Raw genomic sequence first — 16,808 nt, forward strand, 5'->3', positions numbered from 1 at the left:
TGAGCAAATAAAAAAAAAGCTACGTCGTTGTTAAAAAATTAACTCCAGCAAAGTGTACAAGCCGCATTAATGTAAATGTTAAAGAAAAGAAAAATCACTATTGAAGCTCACGGGTTAATGTGTTGGTGTATTTTAATCCTGTCTATGGAGTTTGTGGGGTTAATTGCTCCATTCATCATGTTTATGCAGCAGAGGGGAGGAAACGTGCATGCATTGAAGCCCGAGGGCGCCACCTACTGGCTTTACCTTCTCACTTTACTTACTGAAAAACTTTTCCTCTTCAGGAGCCTCTTTTTTTGTCCTCATCGGGGTTCAGGCGAACTCAAGATTTTTAAAGGCTCTTTACCAAACAACTTTGGAAACTTTTCTAGATTTTACTTTAATAATTTCTTGTAAAATCTCCTTGAACAAAACAAAACAATCGCTTTTATTCTCCGCCTGCAGAGGAATCGTTGTTACTGCCATGCCAACCAACCGATGTGTTGCTGCTGCTGCTGCGTTCATCTTATTCTTCTTCTCAGGTGAGTTCAGAAACTACAAAACATCTCATAGCAGATTTAATAACTTTTATATAATTGCAAAATTAATGCAAGAACATTTTCAGGACACTTAATGACAAAAAAATCGTTACTTTAATTCTATAAAAATCTAGTTTATTGCTTAAGTGATTTTTAAATTACACAAATGCTGCGTTAGGCTAAAGATGAGAGTGTTGAACCTCAAATTACTACCCTACTGCCCGATTTTACTATAAGAATGTGTAACTTTTTTCAAGAAAAAGAAATCAGAAAATATTATATATATATTTAATTGCATGTGCATGAGATTACAGAGAGCAAAGCAGGACATAAAACAAGACAAAACCAGAAGGAAACAAAAGAAATATCAGTAACAGTCAGTAATCAATTACTTGCAAATAACTTAAAGTAATTAAACTGACAATAATGCATGACATCATATGGCTCTCAGTAATGCATGACATCATATGGCTCTCATTTACCTTGTAATAAAATTAGGTGCATTGACATTTAGTTTGTAAAAGTCTTTAAAGTGTCTTTCAGTGTGTTTAAATATACGGCTTAAAGCTGTATGTTGCTTTTCTGGAGGTAATTACAGCAGCTCATCTTTCGCCTCTTGCTACTGCAGCAGGAAAACGCCTTCAGCTCAGCAGAAACACCATTTGTATTAGACGCAGATGTGCTGACTGCACAGTGAGCCCATCTTCCTTGCAGGAATGAGAAGCTGCTCCTCAGCGTCCCCCAGCATGCAACTGGCCAGGCTCCAGTCAGGATGAATTAAACATTAACCCATCAAACCCACATTTAGACTCAAGCTTCTCAATATTCCATAGACAAAATCCTTACTGGGTTTACAGCATTTGTTTTTGTTTCCATTGGTATGTTGATTTGTCTTTGAGGTTGGAAGGCCTCCTCACCATCACCCTAATCCACAGATTCAAGGAGGGATACTTTTAGGGCCTCAAAATAAAATCTTCAATATCTTTCATACCAGATTTGATTTCTGATTTTAATTTTTTTTTTTTTTTTGCTTTATTTTCCAAAAAAGAAATTAGAGTATATTTTCAGAAAGTTGTTTTTATTTCTATCATCTCCTCTGAGAGTTGAATCCATGTCTGTATTAAGTTATGAGAATAGAATAAAGACATAACTTTACCAGGAGAACATCTTGAAATTAAAAGAAAAAAAAGTCATTTTAATGTTTTTTTTTGTAGAAAAACTAAGCAATATTTCCAAAAATTAGCAAGAAAAAAAAATTCTTCACATTTTGCATTATTTTGTACTTCCATTTGGGTTTGTACCGCTTCTAAAAACAGCCCAAGGGCTTAAAAAAACACTCAGATGTTTTTAGGCAATACGTTAATGTTTTTTGGTGTCTGTAAAATTAGTCATTTCAAAAACCTTTTTAATGTAACATCACAAATCAGCAGGCACTGGCCAGTTACCTAGCAACAAAGCCCAGCCTAATACCTACCCACCCAAGCTCCACTTGGGTGGGTAGGTAAAACATGCAGCTGGTTTTACCGCTGCAAGTTCTGTACAATGGCTGCTGGAAAAGACAAGTTTTTTGACGTGCAGAAAGCCCTACTTCTGCTTTTCAAAGATGCATGGTTGTATAATTGTGGATCTGTTTGCAGCCATTTTCATGTGTGAGTGTAAACATTGAGTTGGGGGGCGTGGCCAGCAAGACGTCCTAAATCAGCTCCTTATGAGAGGAGATCAAAATAAACAGAACTGACCAGAATAAAATCTCTTAACTAAAACTGGGGGTCAAAATGCAATGAACATGAATTGTAGACCTACCCTAACCTGTTCAAGGAAGCATAATAGGTCATTTTTAAAAATCTGAATTTTCCTGCCAATTGCCTCTTGTTTTATCGGGTTAAGCTGTAGTTAAACTTCCCTCTCTCATCCTCAGGTGCTCCTCTGTGCTCACTGGGCAGGTGGTTTAATCACAGCTCTGCTCCAATCACTACCAGTTAATTACTGAGGAGCTCCCCCTACCGTCTCCCTCAGTGGGGCTTCATTTAATCCTGCAAGATAACAGCCACACCTAAAAACTGCCCAGGAGCACACATGGACTTAGACGATTGAAAGGACGCTGGTCGTTTCTCTTTGTCATTAGAGAGGAAGTGGACTCACCGTGCCACTGTTTGGGTATTCTGCACCATTTGATCCATGAGGCCCCAGAGCCAGACTCAGGGCAGTTATAAAGGTAAAGCTTCCTTGAACAGGTTAGGACAGGTTTATGAGCGATACTAAACATTTTCATGGCATTATGCACAAAATGATTAGATTAAGAGATTTTAGTTGTTTATTTAGAGCTCCTTTCAGAATGAGCTGTTTTAGGGTCTCTGTCACTTTAAATCCAATTAAGCTGCTGCTGGCCACGCTCCCAAACTCAACTTTTACACTCTCATGTGAATTTGGCTGCAAGCAGATTAACAATTATACTACCATACATCTGTGAAAAGCATTAGTAGAGCCTCCTGCACAACCACAAGAACACAGCAAGTGGTTTCTGAATGGTAAGATCAAAATCAAGTTTATTTATATAGCATGTTTCCAACAGCACACTCTGCTTTACAAGGATAAACAAAACACTAAAAGTAATTAAACGGTAAAGGAGTCAAAAACCAAACATTAGACAGAGAGAAGGGCTTAATAGGCTGTTAGACTAACAAAAGGCTACATTCACACTGCAGCCTGAAGTAACCCAACTCTGATTTTTAATTATTTTTGCCTTAATGCAACCTGTATCTCAGATTATTATGACAGTCTGAACAACACAGATTGGATTTTTACACTTGCTTCCCACGCCACTTGGATATGTGTTCCTAATCCAATATGTATCTGATTTTTTTTTAACGTGACCTGTGAGGCTCGGTGGCATTCAACCCATATACATAATATATATTATTATGTTATTATATTATTATATTATGTCTATGATTCAACCGACCTGAACGTCATTATTCTGCGTGCTGATACGCGCAGTCAGGAAGAAAAACAACAGCCATGGCGGACGGTACTGAGGATTAAGTCATGTGCTCGCTGCTGTTGGATAAAAATGTTAAAATCAAGGTCCGCTCCACCGTTAGCATCAAGCTTTACTTCCGCAAACACCGAGCATGCTCGCTACATGTGACGTTAGTCAGCATGCGGAACACTTTTAGGTTATTTGGGCTTCACATTAGGAGATCACATAAAAGTCACATATAATTGGAAACGTAAATAGCCACGCGAAAAAAGTGGATTTCACAAAAACTAGCTGACCAAACATACTCCGCTTGGGTTGCTAGGTAACGAAGCTAGCTCGGCTGAGGTTGCTAGGTAACGGCGCAGTGCCCGTTGAATGTGACATTACATTCCTGAGGTTTTTGAAACGGGTTGTTTTCCAGATTTTTAAAACAATTAATTTATATATTGCTAAAGCGGCTTTGTGTATTTTAAGCGCTTTATAGAAGCAGTTGAGACCCAAATGGGAGTATAAAATGTGAATTAAAGGACGTACCGTTTGAATGCCCTCGTGGTGCATGCCGCTTTAAGTCTGCTGCTTCTTGAATCTTGCATAGTATCAGATGAGCTGAGTGTTTATTTCCTGTGTGACTAATGCTCTGGGAGGAAGAGGGGGTTGCATTAGCCTGGGGGGAAGAGAGGAACACAGAGCTCATTATGAGGAAAAATGCTGATGACAGCTTTAATCTAAAAGTCTTCTGCTTTTAGAAACAATCTGCCAGCTGGATGTGAGGCATCCTTATTAAGAGAACATGTTGTTGAAGCGACCTTTCAGTTGGAGAAAGGAAGTGGAGCAGGAATGAGGCCTGAGACAGGGGGGGAGGAAACTCTGGCATCCAGCTCCAAACATGGAGTCAGACTTTCAAAGGGCATAATGAGCGTGAAACAGCTGCAGAGAAGTTAGGATGGCTGCAGAGTGAAATACATGTGGAGTTGTGCAATAAGATACACAATGAGTCTTTAATAGAATAATGAAAATGTGCTGGGTTTCTACATTTGTCATCAGATGAAGTATTTTATAACATGAGGCTGAAGACATCCATATGCTTCCCTTTATTCATACAAGTTATGTTGTTAAAAAGTCCAGTCATTTCAGCAGCTTAGTTCACTAAGTCTAATTAACATATGTTAATTAGACTCAGACTCTTGTTTTCAAGCCTTTATTTGATTATTTTCTGCTTACAGTGAATAAAACATGACATGTAAAATTTTAAAAAGACACAAGAACAGTGTTCATGCCTCAGACTACAAGATAAACATCTGCAAGCCAAATGTTTGTTATGAGTTAAAATCTTGTCTTGTTTGAATGTGTCAACTGTAACATATAGTGACACAATATACCGCCAGCTTTTTTAAATATTGGATTAAAAATGTTTGGTTTGTGATTCATTTATTTCTTATTTTTAAAATGATGTGGACTGCTTTTGGTCTGGAAGTAAAGGAAATATAAATAAATAAAATTTCTAACACATACATTTGAATCAGTGGAGGGAATCAGATTTTTCATGGAGGCCCAGGAAAAGGATGAAACTAAAAAAAAAAAAAAAACACTAAACAGGGCAATATTTTATTAAAACTAAAAATAAGAATGAAACTAAAAATAAATAAAAAACACAAAACTACAATATTTTATTGAATCTAAAAAAAAAACAAAACAATAAATAACACAAAACCAACAAAACAAAAAAAAACAATGAACAAGGACAATATTTTATTGAAACTAAAAAGAAATAAATAAATAAAAACACATCAGAGGTTGCAGAATCCTGAACTAGCAGATGAAAACTGCGATCCTGTCTCAATATGGCTCAAGCTAAAAGAGTAACATCTTAATTTATAATTCATTATTAAAGTAAAACTGTGAAGGTGAAATATGAAATTGGTCCAAGGAACCAAATGGCTACGGTTTCTGTGCCAGTATATATTACAATAAGAAACTGATTTAGATATTTATTCACCCTCATAGTCTCTGTGTAGAAACTCCCAAGTATATTTAATACAGCCTTAAAGCGCTGTATTAAAGGTTAAAGGTTATGCTTAAAGGTTATTTCTTGATAAGTTTCATATTAATCTATAAATGAGCCTCTTTTGGGTTGTGGTTGTATTTTATGAAGCAAACTGGTCAAGAAATGAGCAAATATGAAGATTTTAGTGAAATAGCTTCCAGATCTAAATTTAATCAATTCCATAAACAAATTAATGATGACAGGGAGATAATTATAGCTTTAAACCAAGTTAGATAGGTTCAATAATTTAAAGTAACCAATCCACTACAAAACTGTAGTGAAATTGAAACTTTTAAATAAGGTTATTAGAATCACAATGCAATAAAAACAAAACACAACTAAATGTTTACACATTAAATCAAGTATTTCTGTTTAGTATTTCTGTTTGCATCTGTGAGAATGATCTTGGAGCTTTTCACACAGTTTTAAAACTTTCATGAGTTTCCATCGTCCTCCCTGATTTGAAAACCAGACATTTCCTCCATTAAAGTTACAGGAAATGAGCCAATGTGAGGGAAGCGCTTACATGCCCGCCTGCCTCTGTGTTACCCTCATTTTCTGTTCTCCACATGTAATATTCATCTCTGTAACAACTGTTTCACCTACATTCATTTGAAACATTTCAAACATGTTTGAAAATGTGTTTCATGCTTCCACATTTCAGCGGGAGCCACCACAGACTACGACAGCTACAGTGACTTCATAGAGGAAGACGACACTCCTCAGCTGGACTACAAAGGTGCAAACGTGAAACACGTGTCTAACATCTAAGGCAGCATTATTTGAGACAAATACACCTCTCTGTGCTTTATATATACATATTGACTATGATTAAGATTTCATGGTAATAATAGTTGTTACATCTGCTGTTCAAAATGGCAAAATTCAAATTTTGGACGTTTTTGTTGCTTCTGAAAACAATCCAAGCACTTAAAACAAACTTCCAGCTGTTTTTTTGTCGTCAGTAATTTAATGTTTTTTGGTGTCTGGAAAACAAGCTGATTCAAAAACCTCCCAATTGTTGAGTCATAATCAAAGGGAACTGTGCTGTTACCTGGCAACCCCAGCTAAGCCCACAGTGGGCTTAGCCCAGCCCACTGTGGGCGAAGCCCCGTTACCTAGCAACCCCAGCTAAGCCCAGCCCCGTTACCTAGCAACCCCAGCTAAGCCCAGCCCTGTTACCTAGCAACCCCAGCTAAGCCCAGCCCAGTTACCTAGCAACCCCAGTGGAACTCCAGCAGGTTTGCTCAGCTCTTTCTGAAAGGAGCTCAAAGCAGAACTAAGCAAACTGAAATCTCATTCTAAGAATTATTTGTATCTTTTGTATCATCATAGTCTTTTCCTAAACTGTTGAAGGAAGCATAGTAGATCATTTTTAAGTGATAATTAAGAAGTGTTCATATATTTCTGCTTTGGGTTTATTAAAACATGAATCTCAGATAATTAATTTTTAATATTTCCTTCTCAACATGTTTTTTTTAATAAAGTTTATTCTGGCTGTTTGTTTTAATTCCTTAATGATTTGAATATCTTACAACATATTTTCCTTCTAAATATAACATAACTAGAGAGACTGTAAAATAAATAATTAGCTAACAATTATTGAAGATTTACACAATTACAGTAAACATGTAATATGTTGTGCAGTCTGACTGTTTGACCTTAGAAAACATCAAATATTAGCACATAATTAGCATGAATTTTCTGACCAATATTTATTTCAAGTTATTTTTGCATTATTTTTTTTTTTTACAATTATTAAACTTTTTTTCAATATAGAAATTAAAAGTTGCTCCATTTCACAGATTTTCTAACTTTTTTAGACTGGCTGTTTTTTCCAGTTCGTTCCTTGGATTTTGGAGGAATTTTCCTAAGAATTGATAAGATGACATGTGACAGAAATGAAAACAGAATACTAAATAATAACAATCATAAATCATTTTTCTGCTTTTCTTTGTTTGTTTTCTTCTCTTCTATTTTGAAAGCAGACCCAAACTGGTGTCGCTCTCCACATCTGCCTAATGGTGAGGTGTCGTGCCGCTCCCCTCGCGGCGGGGCCCACCGGGGTTTGCTGGGCACCCGGTGTGAGATGACCTGCGACCGGGGCTACAGATTGCTGGGCAGAACGTCGATTCAGTGCCTCGCCAACCGCCTCTGGTCCGGGTCAGCTTACTGCCGCAGTACGTGGACACTTTTATTCTTTATTACGAACAATATGAATCTGAGGCCTTGTGAATTGGTGCTCTGAATATGTTTTTTCACCAAGTGGCCTTTTTAGAGTCTGTTTACTCCAGTTAACGATTAATCGATCACTAAATAAGTTGACGATTATTTCAATAAATCACCACGATTAATCGTTTCGGCCCTATTTTAAAACAGTAGAGCAAAAAGTAAAGGAATAATCTTTTATTTTAACTTAATGAACTTAATTCAGAGCCCTCCATTGGAAATGCTCTGCATGCTGTTTCCGGTGCGTGCTACGGCTTGTCTATTGAATGCTTTTAAGTTTAACTCAGATCCTAAAATGGTTGCTGACGTTAATGAGAAACCAGAACTGTGAAACAGAAACAGTGTGACTTACGAATAGTTAGTCATGAGTCTGACAGAACAACCTGCAGGCGTTTCAAGGCTTTGTTCAGACACGTGAATGATGATGAATTTCAGTCATCCAGATGTGAAGAAATAAGAAGAGCATGAATAAGAATTTACACTTCAGATTGTAACAGAATGATACTCATCAAACTGCCAAACTGAGATTTGACCAACCAGACATCAGCGACTAATTACGCTTCATTCTTTTGAGAGCTAGAAAAATGTTGTAATAACAAAGTTTTCAAACTGTAGTGCTTGAAATGATCATGAAATTAGAATAAGGCTGGAACGATTAATCAGATTAATCGTGATTAATCTATTACTGAAATATCGTTAACTAAGCTAGTAATCGATTAATCGTTAACTGGAGAATTCAGACTCTAAGAAGGCCATTTGATTAAGAAATGACATATTTATTTCAGTATTTAAATCAAAACTGTACAAAAATATGTAAACAATTTACATTTTGGAAAAAAAAGCACCTTTATTTATAATTCTGTTTAATCCAAAACATAGTTTTAGCTTCACCCAGTTCAAATTCACTAAAAGAATGGTAATAAAATGTTTATTTTCTCATTTAAAAAAGGAATTGAATCATTTATTTGAATATTTTAGTGTATTTCAAATATTGTTTAAAAAAAGCTTAATAGGTTAATGAAAATCTGTAGAACGTGCCAATTTTGTATCTGATTAATTGATTGTCAAAATAATTGATTACTAAAATAATTTTTTGTTGCAGTCTTAAATTAGAATAAATAAACAAGACAAAAACATAATTTCAGAGCTTATGAGAGGTGCTGTAGGAAGAAATAGGCTACAAATAATATTTTCTGGTTGAAATTTGATTTGTAAATCATACACTTCAAAAACACAAAATCTTTTCAAGTATTTCTGGTTTAGGTTTTAGTCCAAATATCTTATTACACTTGAAATAAAACAAAAATAACTTAAAAGGGACGATCCTACAAGATATAAGAGCTTGTTTTGAATCAAGTATTTATTAATATTGATGAAAATTAGCTTTTATATTGGCAGATTATTTCACTAAAAACCTGAGAAAAATGTCTTGTTCTAAGTAAAATAATCTGCCAGTGGAACTAGAACTTTTTCATCAATATTAAGAATCCTTGACTCAAAACAAGTTCTTATATCTTGCTGAAAAGTCACTTGTAAGTTAGTTCTGTCTTATTTCAAGTGTACAATATATTTGTACATAAACCAGAAATGCTTGGTAATACATTGTGTTTTTTGCAGTGTAAAAAAGTCCTAAATATGACTGCAGTGAATGTGTGCTGATGTTTCTGCAGGGGTTCGTTGCCATGTCCTGCCCCTCATCCCACAGGGCAGATACTTCTGCACTCAGAGCTTCTTCGTGGACTCCAGGTGTGAGTTTACCTGTCGACCCGGCTACCGCATTGAGGGGGAACACTCGCGCACCTGCCTGCACCGGGGTTCGTGGAGCGGAGTGCAGCCAGAGTGTTCAGGTTGGGTTTCTTTAAGATGTTCAAACTTTTAAAAGTCTTTTAGGAAATTCTGTGAACTGCGGCTTGAACTCGGGTCCATTTGTGCTATTGTTTAACTTCCTGAGATTCCTTTCTCAGAACAAGCTCCATATGTGTTTGCTCTCACGGCTTCACAGAAACTGACTAATTTCCTGAGAGGATCCAAACCGCAGCCTGCAGTTACTCTTCATGTTCTACTCCTGAAATAAAAGCTGTCGCCTTTTCCACAAAACGCTTCGTAAAACTTCACCAAGTTCTATGACTTAGCATTAGCCTCACTTAACTGTATTGTCTGTGTTTATCTTACACCACTTTGTTCTCTAAAGGGGTAAATACCAAATTTTAGACCCATAAATCTTTACTTATTGAAATCATAAAATATAAATAAAGCATATTTAGGCCTTGTCGTTGTTTTTAAAAGCAAATAAATAAAAAACACATATTGGCAGTAAAAAACAGGAAGTGAGCACCATATTTGGATAACACATAATCTGGACCTGCAGTGTCAGATGGATTCATGTTTTAAATAAATTAAAAGGATAATTTAATGAGAATATGTTTCATAATTGTAGCAAGAGCTTTTGATACAAATATAATCAGGCAGTAAACAGGAGAGCTTATGACATAACTGTTTAACTTCAGACTTTAGTATTTGTTTTCTCTATGTCTGAGCTAAATGATGGACAAAGTCTTTAACTGATTGTTTTAGCTGCTGTACCTGCTGCTGCTGTGTAGCATTAGCATTAGGCTAATGCTAATAAAATGGCTTTTTATGACAAAATAACATTTTCATGGGGAAACTAACTGAAACTATGCCCTGTACAATGACTGCTGGCAAAGACAAGTGCTTTGTTGTTGATTTATCATTCAGAAACCACTTGCTGCATTCTTGCTGGTTGTGCAGGAGGCTCCACTTCTGCTTTTCAGAGATGTATAATTGTGCATCTATTTGCAGCCATTTTCAGATGCAGGTGTAAACGCTGGATAGGAGGTTGTTGCCAGCAGCAGATTGTTTGGATTTAAAGTGACAGGAGGCCCTAAAACAGCTCAATCTGAAATAGGCAGATCTGACCAGACTAAAATCAAAAAAATGTAATGAACATGTTTTGCTTAGCCCATAAGGCAATACTAACCTGTTCAAGGAAGCATAATGGGTTACCTATGGTAACATGATGAGAGACAAACAGGAAGAACTATGTAAGCTCAGTAAGAAATGCATAGCTGCAGATCTTGTGATAATAAAAGGTTTACCTTGTATCTGTTTTTTGTGGTGGTCAATATTTTACTTCAGATACCGACCCTCCAAAGATCAGGTGTCCACCATCCAGACTGAAAGTGGCTGAACCTGGGAAGCTCACCGCCAGAGTGAGCTGGGACCCCCCAGCTGCCACTGATACTGCAGACAAATACCTGAAGTAAGTTGATTTTCTCTCTCTTGCTTCTTCTTCAGTTTTAAATAAACGCCCGACCGTCTCCTGTCTCTCTGCTGTGCAGTGTGGTGTTAGTGGACCAGCAGCCCGGCTCCGAGTTTAAGGAGGGACTGCATGTCATCAGATACAAGGTGTACGATCAGGCCAGGAACAGAGCTGCCTGCAAGTTTATTGTACGTGTTGAGGGTAAGCGGCCAAGGTTTTTTTCCTCTCATGAAGTGATTCAAGCTGCAACACATGGAGCTGACAGGCTTTTTCCACTCTGTCTCAGTGAGAAGGTGTCCAGAGCTGCCGCCGCCGCTGCACGGTTACCTCATCTGCTCATCTGATGGGAATAACTACGGCGCAGAGTGTGAATACCTCTGTGACGGCGGATATGAGCGCAAGGGAGCGTCTAGCCGAGTCTGCCAGTTCAACCGCAGCTGGAGCGGAGGACCGGCGGAGTGTGTCCGTGAGTAGAGTCACACAAAACACTGCAGCAGTTTAAAAGGTGCATCGATAAATTCATTTAGATTAGTGTTTAATAGAATGAATCTTTGGGAAATGTGACTATTTTTGTTTAAAACGTGGATAATGTGAAACTTTTTGAGAAATTATGGAGTAGGATTATCTGACGAGTTTTAAATTTTTTCAGTTAATACCAGAGACCTTTGAACTTTGATTTGGGATCAGTTCATATATGTTTATGAGTCTTGTACACTTAGTATGTTTTCACAGCTGATAGTCCGATGGACTCAGTTGGATTGGGGACCAAAATTACAACATTTGTTACATTTTCAGCTGCTGCAGTTCGTTTTCACACTGCACTGTATCAAATGATTCAAACCCTTACAAAAACCTGTTCCCCTCCTCGCCTGCGGTGGCGCTGCACCAAGAACTACAGAAAGAAATTACATAAAATCCACAGAAGACACTGAGCGTGACTTCTTTCTTCGCAAAATGTGAACAAAAGCTGAGTTGCGTCAGACATTAGTGGTTGTAGAAGGTCGTTGGTAAAAGAACATGAGCTCCGCTAGCGCCAGACTTGCACGTTTGTTTTGGTTGTATTTACCCAGAATTCCCTGCGCTGTAGTCCACTTCCTGCTTTTGGAGAGCTTTCCGGTTCAATTTGCATTCCTATATGTATTCAAACTGCGCCAGAGTTCATATACATACAACTCTGAAAAAAAATGAAGAGCCCACTGCAGTGAACCCTATTGAAAACCTCCTGATTATTCCACCAAATATTGATTTCTGAAATCTGAGTTAAAACATCAGTATTGTTGTTTCTTAATGAATATGAACTTGTTTTCTTTGCATTATTTGAGGTCTGAAAGTGCTGCATCCTTTTCATTAATTTGACCATTTATTATTTTTTTCAGATCAAAACTAAATTTTTGCTTGGGATTTCGGAGACATGTTGTCAGTAGTTTGTAGAATAAAAAACAATGTTCATTTTACTCAAATGTGAAAGTAAAATCAGAGAAACGGATCATTTTTATATGGTCTCAATTTTTTCCAGAGCTGCACAAATATGCTAGCATTTTGCTCTTGGGGGACCCCTGGTGGTGTGGAGGTCCTAAACAGCCTCTTTACTCCCATTTCCTCGGAAAAGCTCAAAGATCACAAATCATTTTAAAAGCCTCGTTAGATCTGTGCAAACATTGTAGTGTTTGTGTGCTGCAGGTTGTAAATTGTTGTTTATTTTGCAGCGATGCAGTTTAAGTTCAGCGTGCAGACAGTCGGCGCTCTCCTGGATCAGTTCTATGAAAAGAGGAGGCTGCTGATCATGTCGGCGCCCAACATATCCGACCCGGACTACCAGCTGCAGAACATCATGATCCAGGTGAGAAACCGTCGCTCTGATCTCTACAGTGTTTTACAGTTTCTTTGTTTTTTTACAGTTTTTTAACAAGCAGGTTCTTCTTTTTTCCAGAAATCTGACTGTGGGTTGGACCTTCGACACGTCACAGTGGTTGAGCTGCTGGGCTCCCCGCCGCGTGAAACGGGACGCATCAAAGAAAATCTGCTGCAGCCGGACGTCATCGAGGGTTTGAGGTGAGACCTATCGAAATTGGTCATTCAGAGAAAATAAACTAACAAAAATATATGTATCATTACAAGTAAGGAGTATTTTCTCTTCAGCCTTTAAATGGCAAATATTACGCACAATCATCATTTTTGAGCTTTTTCATCATGTTATGTCATTTCCTAGAATTGTATCACAATATTTCGTAATAATAATAAAAATTATAACTGCATAGCACCGCATTCAGCATAAATACTACTGTTGAAAAACATTCCTATTTGACAGATCAAAGATCATATAGATTCTTCAGGATGTCATTTACATAAAGAAACGTGATTTATTTTACTTAACTGCACATAGAGAGTTTATTTAATCATATTTATGAATTTACTGATATTCTTGGATGCTCTCTTGGAAAAAAAACAAGGCAGAAAATAGATTTAAAAAAAACATTTTAGTCAGTTTTGACAGAAATTGAAATGTATTGTGATGACAGTAAATCCAGATTCTTATTTTAATTTATCGTCAAATTAAGATAGGAGTTTTGACGATATCAAAATTGTCAAAACATCAAATTCTGACAATGTTTTTCACATTCAATGTGAAAAATAAATGATCGTTTATCATTTATATTTCACGACAAATTATTAATTTATTATGCCGTCTTACTATTTACAGTCTTCTGTAACTCATCCATAAAGCTGCATCCGTCTTTAATAAAACAACCAGAAGCGAAATCTTTTCCTGTTCTATATAATCCATTATGTTTCAAGTTAGTTTAGATGTATACAGCACGAAGACAACATCATTACTTGATTATGCTATAAAATGGCACTATGTGTCTGGAAAACTCACAACACTCTCCTTTAATGTAAAAATAAAAACACTCACTAGAGAGAGTCTGTTACTCATATCCATTTTATAGTTAGCCATCTTCAAAGAAACATAATTTAAACAAGCTTTGGCTCGTTAAACAAGCCGAGTTTTTAAAAAAAAGTTTAAACTTTGCGCCAGAAACGCACTAATTCCTCCTAGGAGAACTCCAGGCTCAGACTTCTTTCCAATAACTGTAAGTCGAGAATGGAGCCCCTCTCATTCTTTCCAGACTGGAAAATCTCCAAACATCCAGTCTTTCCCCTGACTCATGAATACACAGCTTCACAGGACTGAACACAGAGAGAGGTAGTTAAAGGCAAGACGCTGCAGTGTAGGGAATAAAAAAAAAAGGCCAAACTTTGTCCAACATGTCTGGCAGTAGAGGCAGTAACAAAAAAAACATAAAAGTAGATGTGTTAAAGGTGACATATTATGCTTCCTGGAACAGGTTAGTATAGGTCTGTATAAAACATGTTCATTACATTTTCTGTACAAAATCATCCTTAGATAATTAGATTTTAGTCTGATCAGTTCATAATGAGCTGTTTTAGGGCGTTTTGTGACTTTAAATCCAAATATGCTGCTGCTGGCCGCGCCCACTTAACTCAACGTTTACACTCGCACGTGGAAATGGCTGCAAACAGATACGCAGTTATTCATCCACACATTTTTGAAAAGCAGAAGTAGAGCTTCCTGCACAACCAACAAGAATGCAGCAAAGTGTTTTCTGGATGTTAAATCAACAACAAAACACTCGTCTTTTCCAGCAGCCATTGTAGAGTGCATACAGTGATAAAACCAAATGTACTGGAGTTCCACTTGGGTTGCTAGGTAACGGGGCTGGGGTTGCTAGGTGACGGCACAGTGCTCACTGAATGTGACTTAACGGGAGGTTTTTGAAACGGCTCATATTCCAGACACCAAAAAATATTAATTTATTGCCAAAAAACGGGCAGGTGTATTTTTTTTAAGTGCTTGTCCTGTTTTTGGAAGCAGTAGAAACCCAAACAAAAGTACAAAAAACGTACAAAATATGTTTTGCATAACTGGTTTGTAACTTCTATTAAAAAAAATACCATTATTGTGACAGTATGGTATTAAAGATGATCAGTAAAAAAATAAAATAAAATCTCGCAGTGCGACCAATCAGAGCTCGGAGGAAGGTTGTGGTGCTGTCAATTATACTTGTGTGCACCTGCTCATCCAGTCTTACACCTCCCCTTCTGCTTCTGCAGAGCAGGCAATGAATGCTAGGCTAGTTAGCATAACAACCCATGATGACATTAAATAGTGTTTTGTGTAAAGATAATTTGTTTCTCCAACATTAGCACATTGAATAGGGAGTATACCAGTTGATTGACAGCGCTAAGACCCACCTCCTGGCTCTGATTGGTTGTTTTTGGTCGGGAACGGTGCGTTTAGACAATAGTAGCATAGTGAGGAGGTAGAAGAGATCAATCTTTTTGCAAATGATCAAGCCGGACTCTGTTTCTATTGTTAATTGCTTGTATTGTTTCCATCTCTAGGCAAGCATTCAGAATCTCCCGATTCTACTTCAGCTTGGTGCTGCTGGACAAACTGGGCATCGACCGAGAGCGCTTCATCGTCCCGGTGTCGTCAGAGGAGCTGTTCTCCTACATTGACAGTTTCCTGATGGAGGAGGAGGAACGGGAAAGGCTGGTGCTGCACAGAGACTTCTGCGATTAATTTATGGAGGCTCTCCAGCTGCCGCGGCAACACCATCATGTTTATTAGACGAGATGTGGAGGGACAACCAACCAGAAACCAGTTCCAGGGGGATTAAAGCAGAGGGCAGCTCCTCATGTTTAAATGGGGTCGTTACACAAGACTGAAGTGCTGGCACTGTTTGTTCAATATAAAACCAACATCTGGGGCAGGAAAGGAATTTATTTTTACTTTACATCAGTAAATTCTGTTCTAATTTATAATGAAATAACATTTTTTTATTGCAAGAAATCTAGAATAACCTATTCTGCTTTAATGTCATGTTCAACTATTAAATCCCAGAGTTAAAAATATAGTTTACCAGTAAATGACACGTTAGAAAAGGGAAAATGACCAGGTGGACATAGGGATGCAAGTTATTGATTAATGAACTTAAAGTTGACTAATGATTACTTGATAAGCAGGATCTTTTATCTTATTTTTTAGTTGAATTCCTTCTCTTTTCGCTGTTATTTTTTTAAAGGAGCGGCCATCTTCTTAGAAAGCAGTTTTCTATCAAGATGCCGACTGTCTTTCTATAACATAAATGGCTACATTTTTTAGAAAATGATTTTGTCAGCTGTATTAAATACTGACAGAAAAAAACCGTGAAAATTGTACCTCTCACATTATTAAGGTTAGACGTATTTTGTAAAGTCTAAAAGAAGCTCTAGGGTTGGTGAAAAATAAAAAGATTAAAATAATTAAATATGTCAAGCAAAAGTTGCTGATGAACAGAGATGAATATGGTTGATATTAAAGGAATGTTAAAACTTCACTACATGAAGTGCTTTAACTCACGACATCCCTTAAAATCAACCTTGCTAATCATGTTTTTTTTTAACCTTTACTCCTTCGTTTTTCTGTCGGTACATTCTCACCTTCTTGGGAAATTGACGTCGCCCTATCGTATAACGGCTGAATGAGCGATATCCAGGTGTTTATATTTCAAAACAGAGCCTTATAAAGTGCATTTTGTATCCCACATCTGACTGTGTTGGATCGTAATTCCCATCCCGTTCTGGAATAGCCGCCATATTAGTTTCTGCATAAATAGCTCCGGTACGAAATGATCAGCCGCGCCCTCTGCTGGACGGCGGCCAAACTACAACACTAGGAGAACGTCTAAAACG

General features: G+C 37.2%; 1 protein-coding gene across 1 annotated transcript; it reads left to right on the top strand.

Annotated features, from left to right (window-relative positions):
* Positions 1-253: 253 nt before the first annotated feature.
* On the top strand, positions 254-16,660 carry srpx2 (sushi-repeat containing protein X-linked 2). Its single transcript, XM_008420659.2, has 10 exons — positions 254-521; positions 6,207-6,281; positions 7,531-7,722; positions 9,442-9,618; positions 10,928-11,051; positions 11,131-11,252; positions 11,338-11,517; positions 12,758-12,891; positions 12,982-13,103; positions 15,477-16,660. The coding sequence occupies exons 1-10, from the start codon at positions 464-466 to the stop codon at positions 15,655-15,657; spliced, it is 1,365 nt and encodes a 454-aa protein (XP_008418881.1). The 5' UTR covers positions 254-463; the 3' UTR covers positions 15,658-16,660.
* The last annotated feature ends 148 nt before the right edge of the window (positions 16,661-16,808 follow it).

The sequence above is a fragment of the Poecilia reticulata genome, linkage group LG10 (assembly GCF_000633615.1).
Source record: "Poecilia reticulata strain Guanapo linkage group LG10, Guppy_female_1.0+MT, whole genome shotgun sequence".
Taxonomy (NCBI): domain Eukaryota; kingdom Metazoa; phylum Chordata; class Actinopteri; order Cyprinodontiformes; family Poeciliidae; genus Poecilia; species Poecilia reticulata.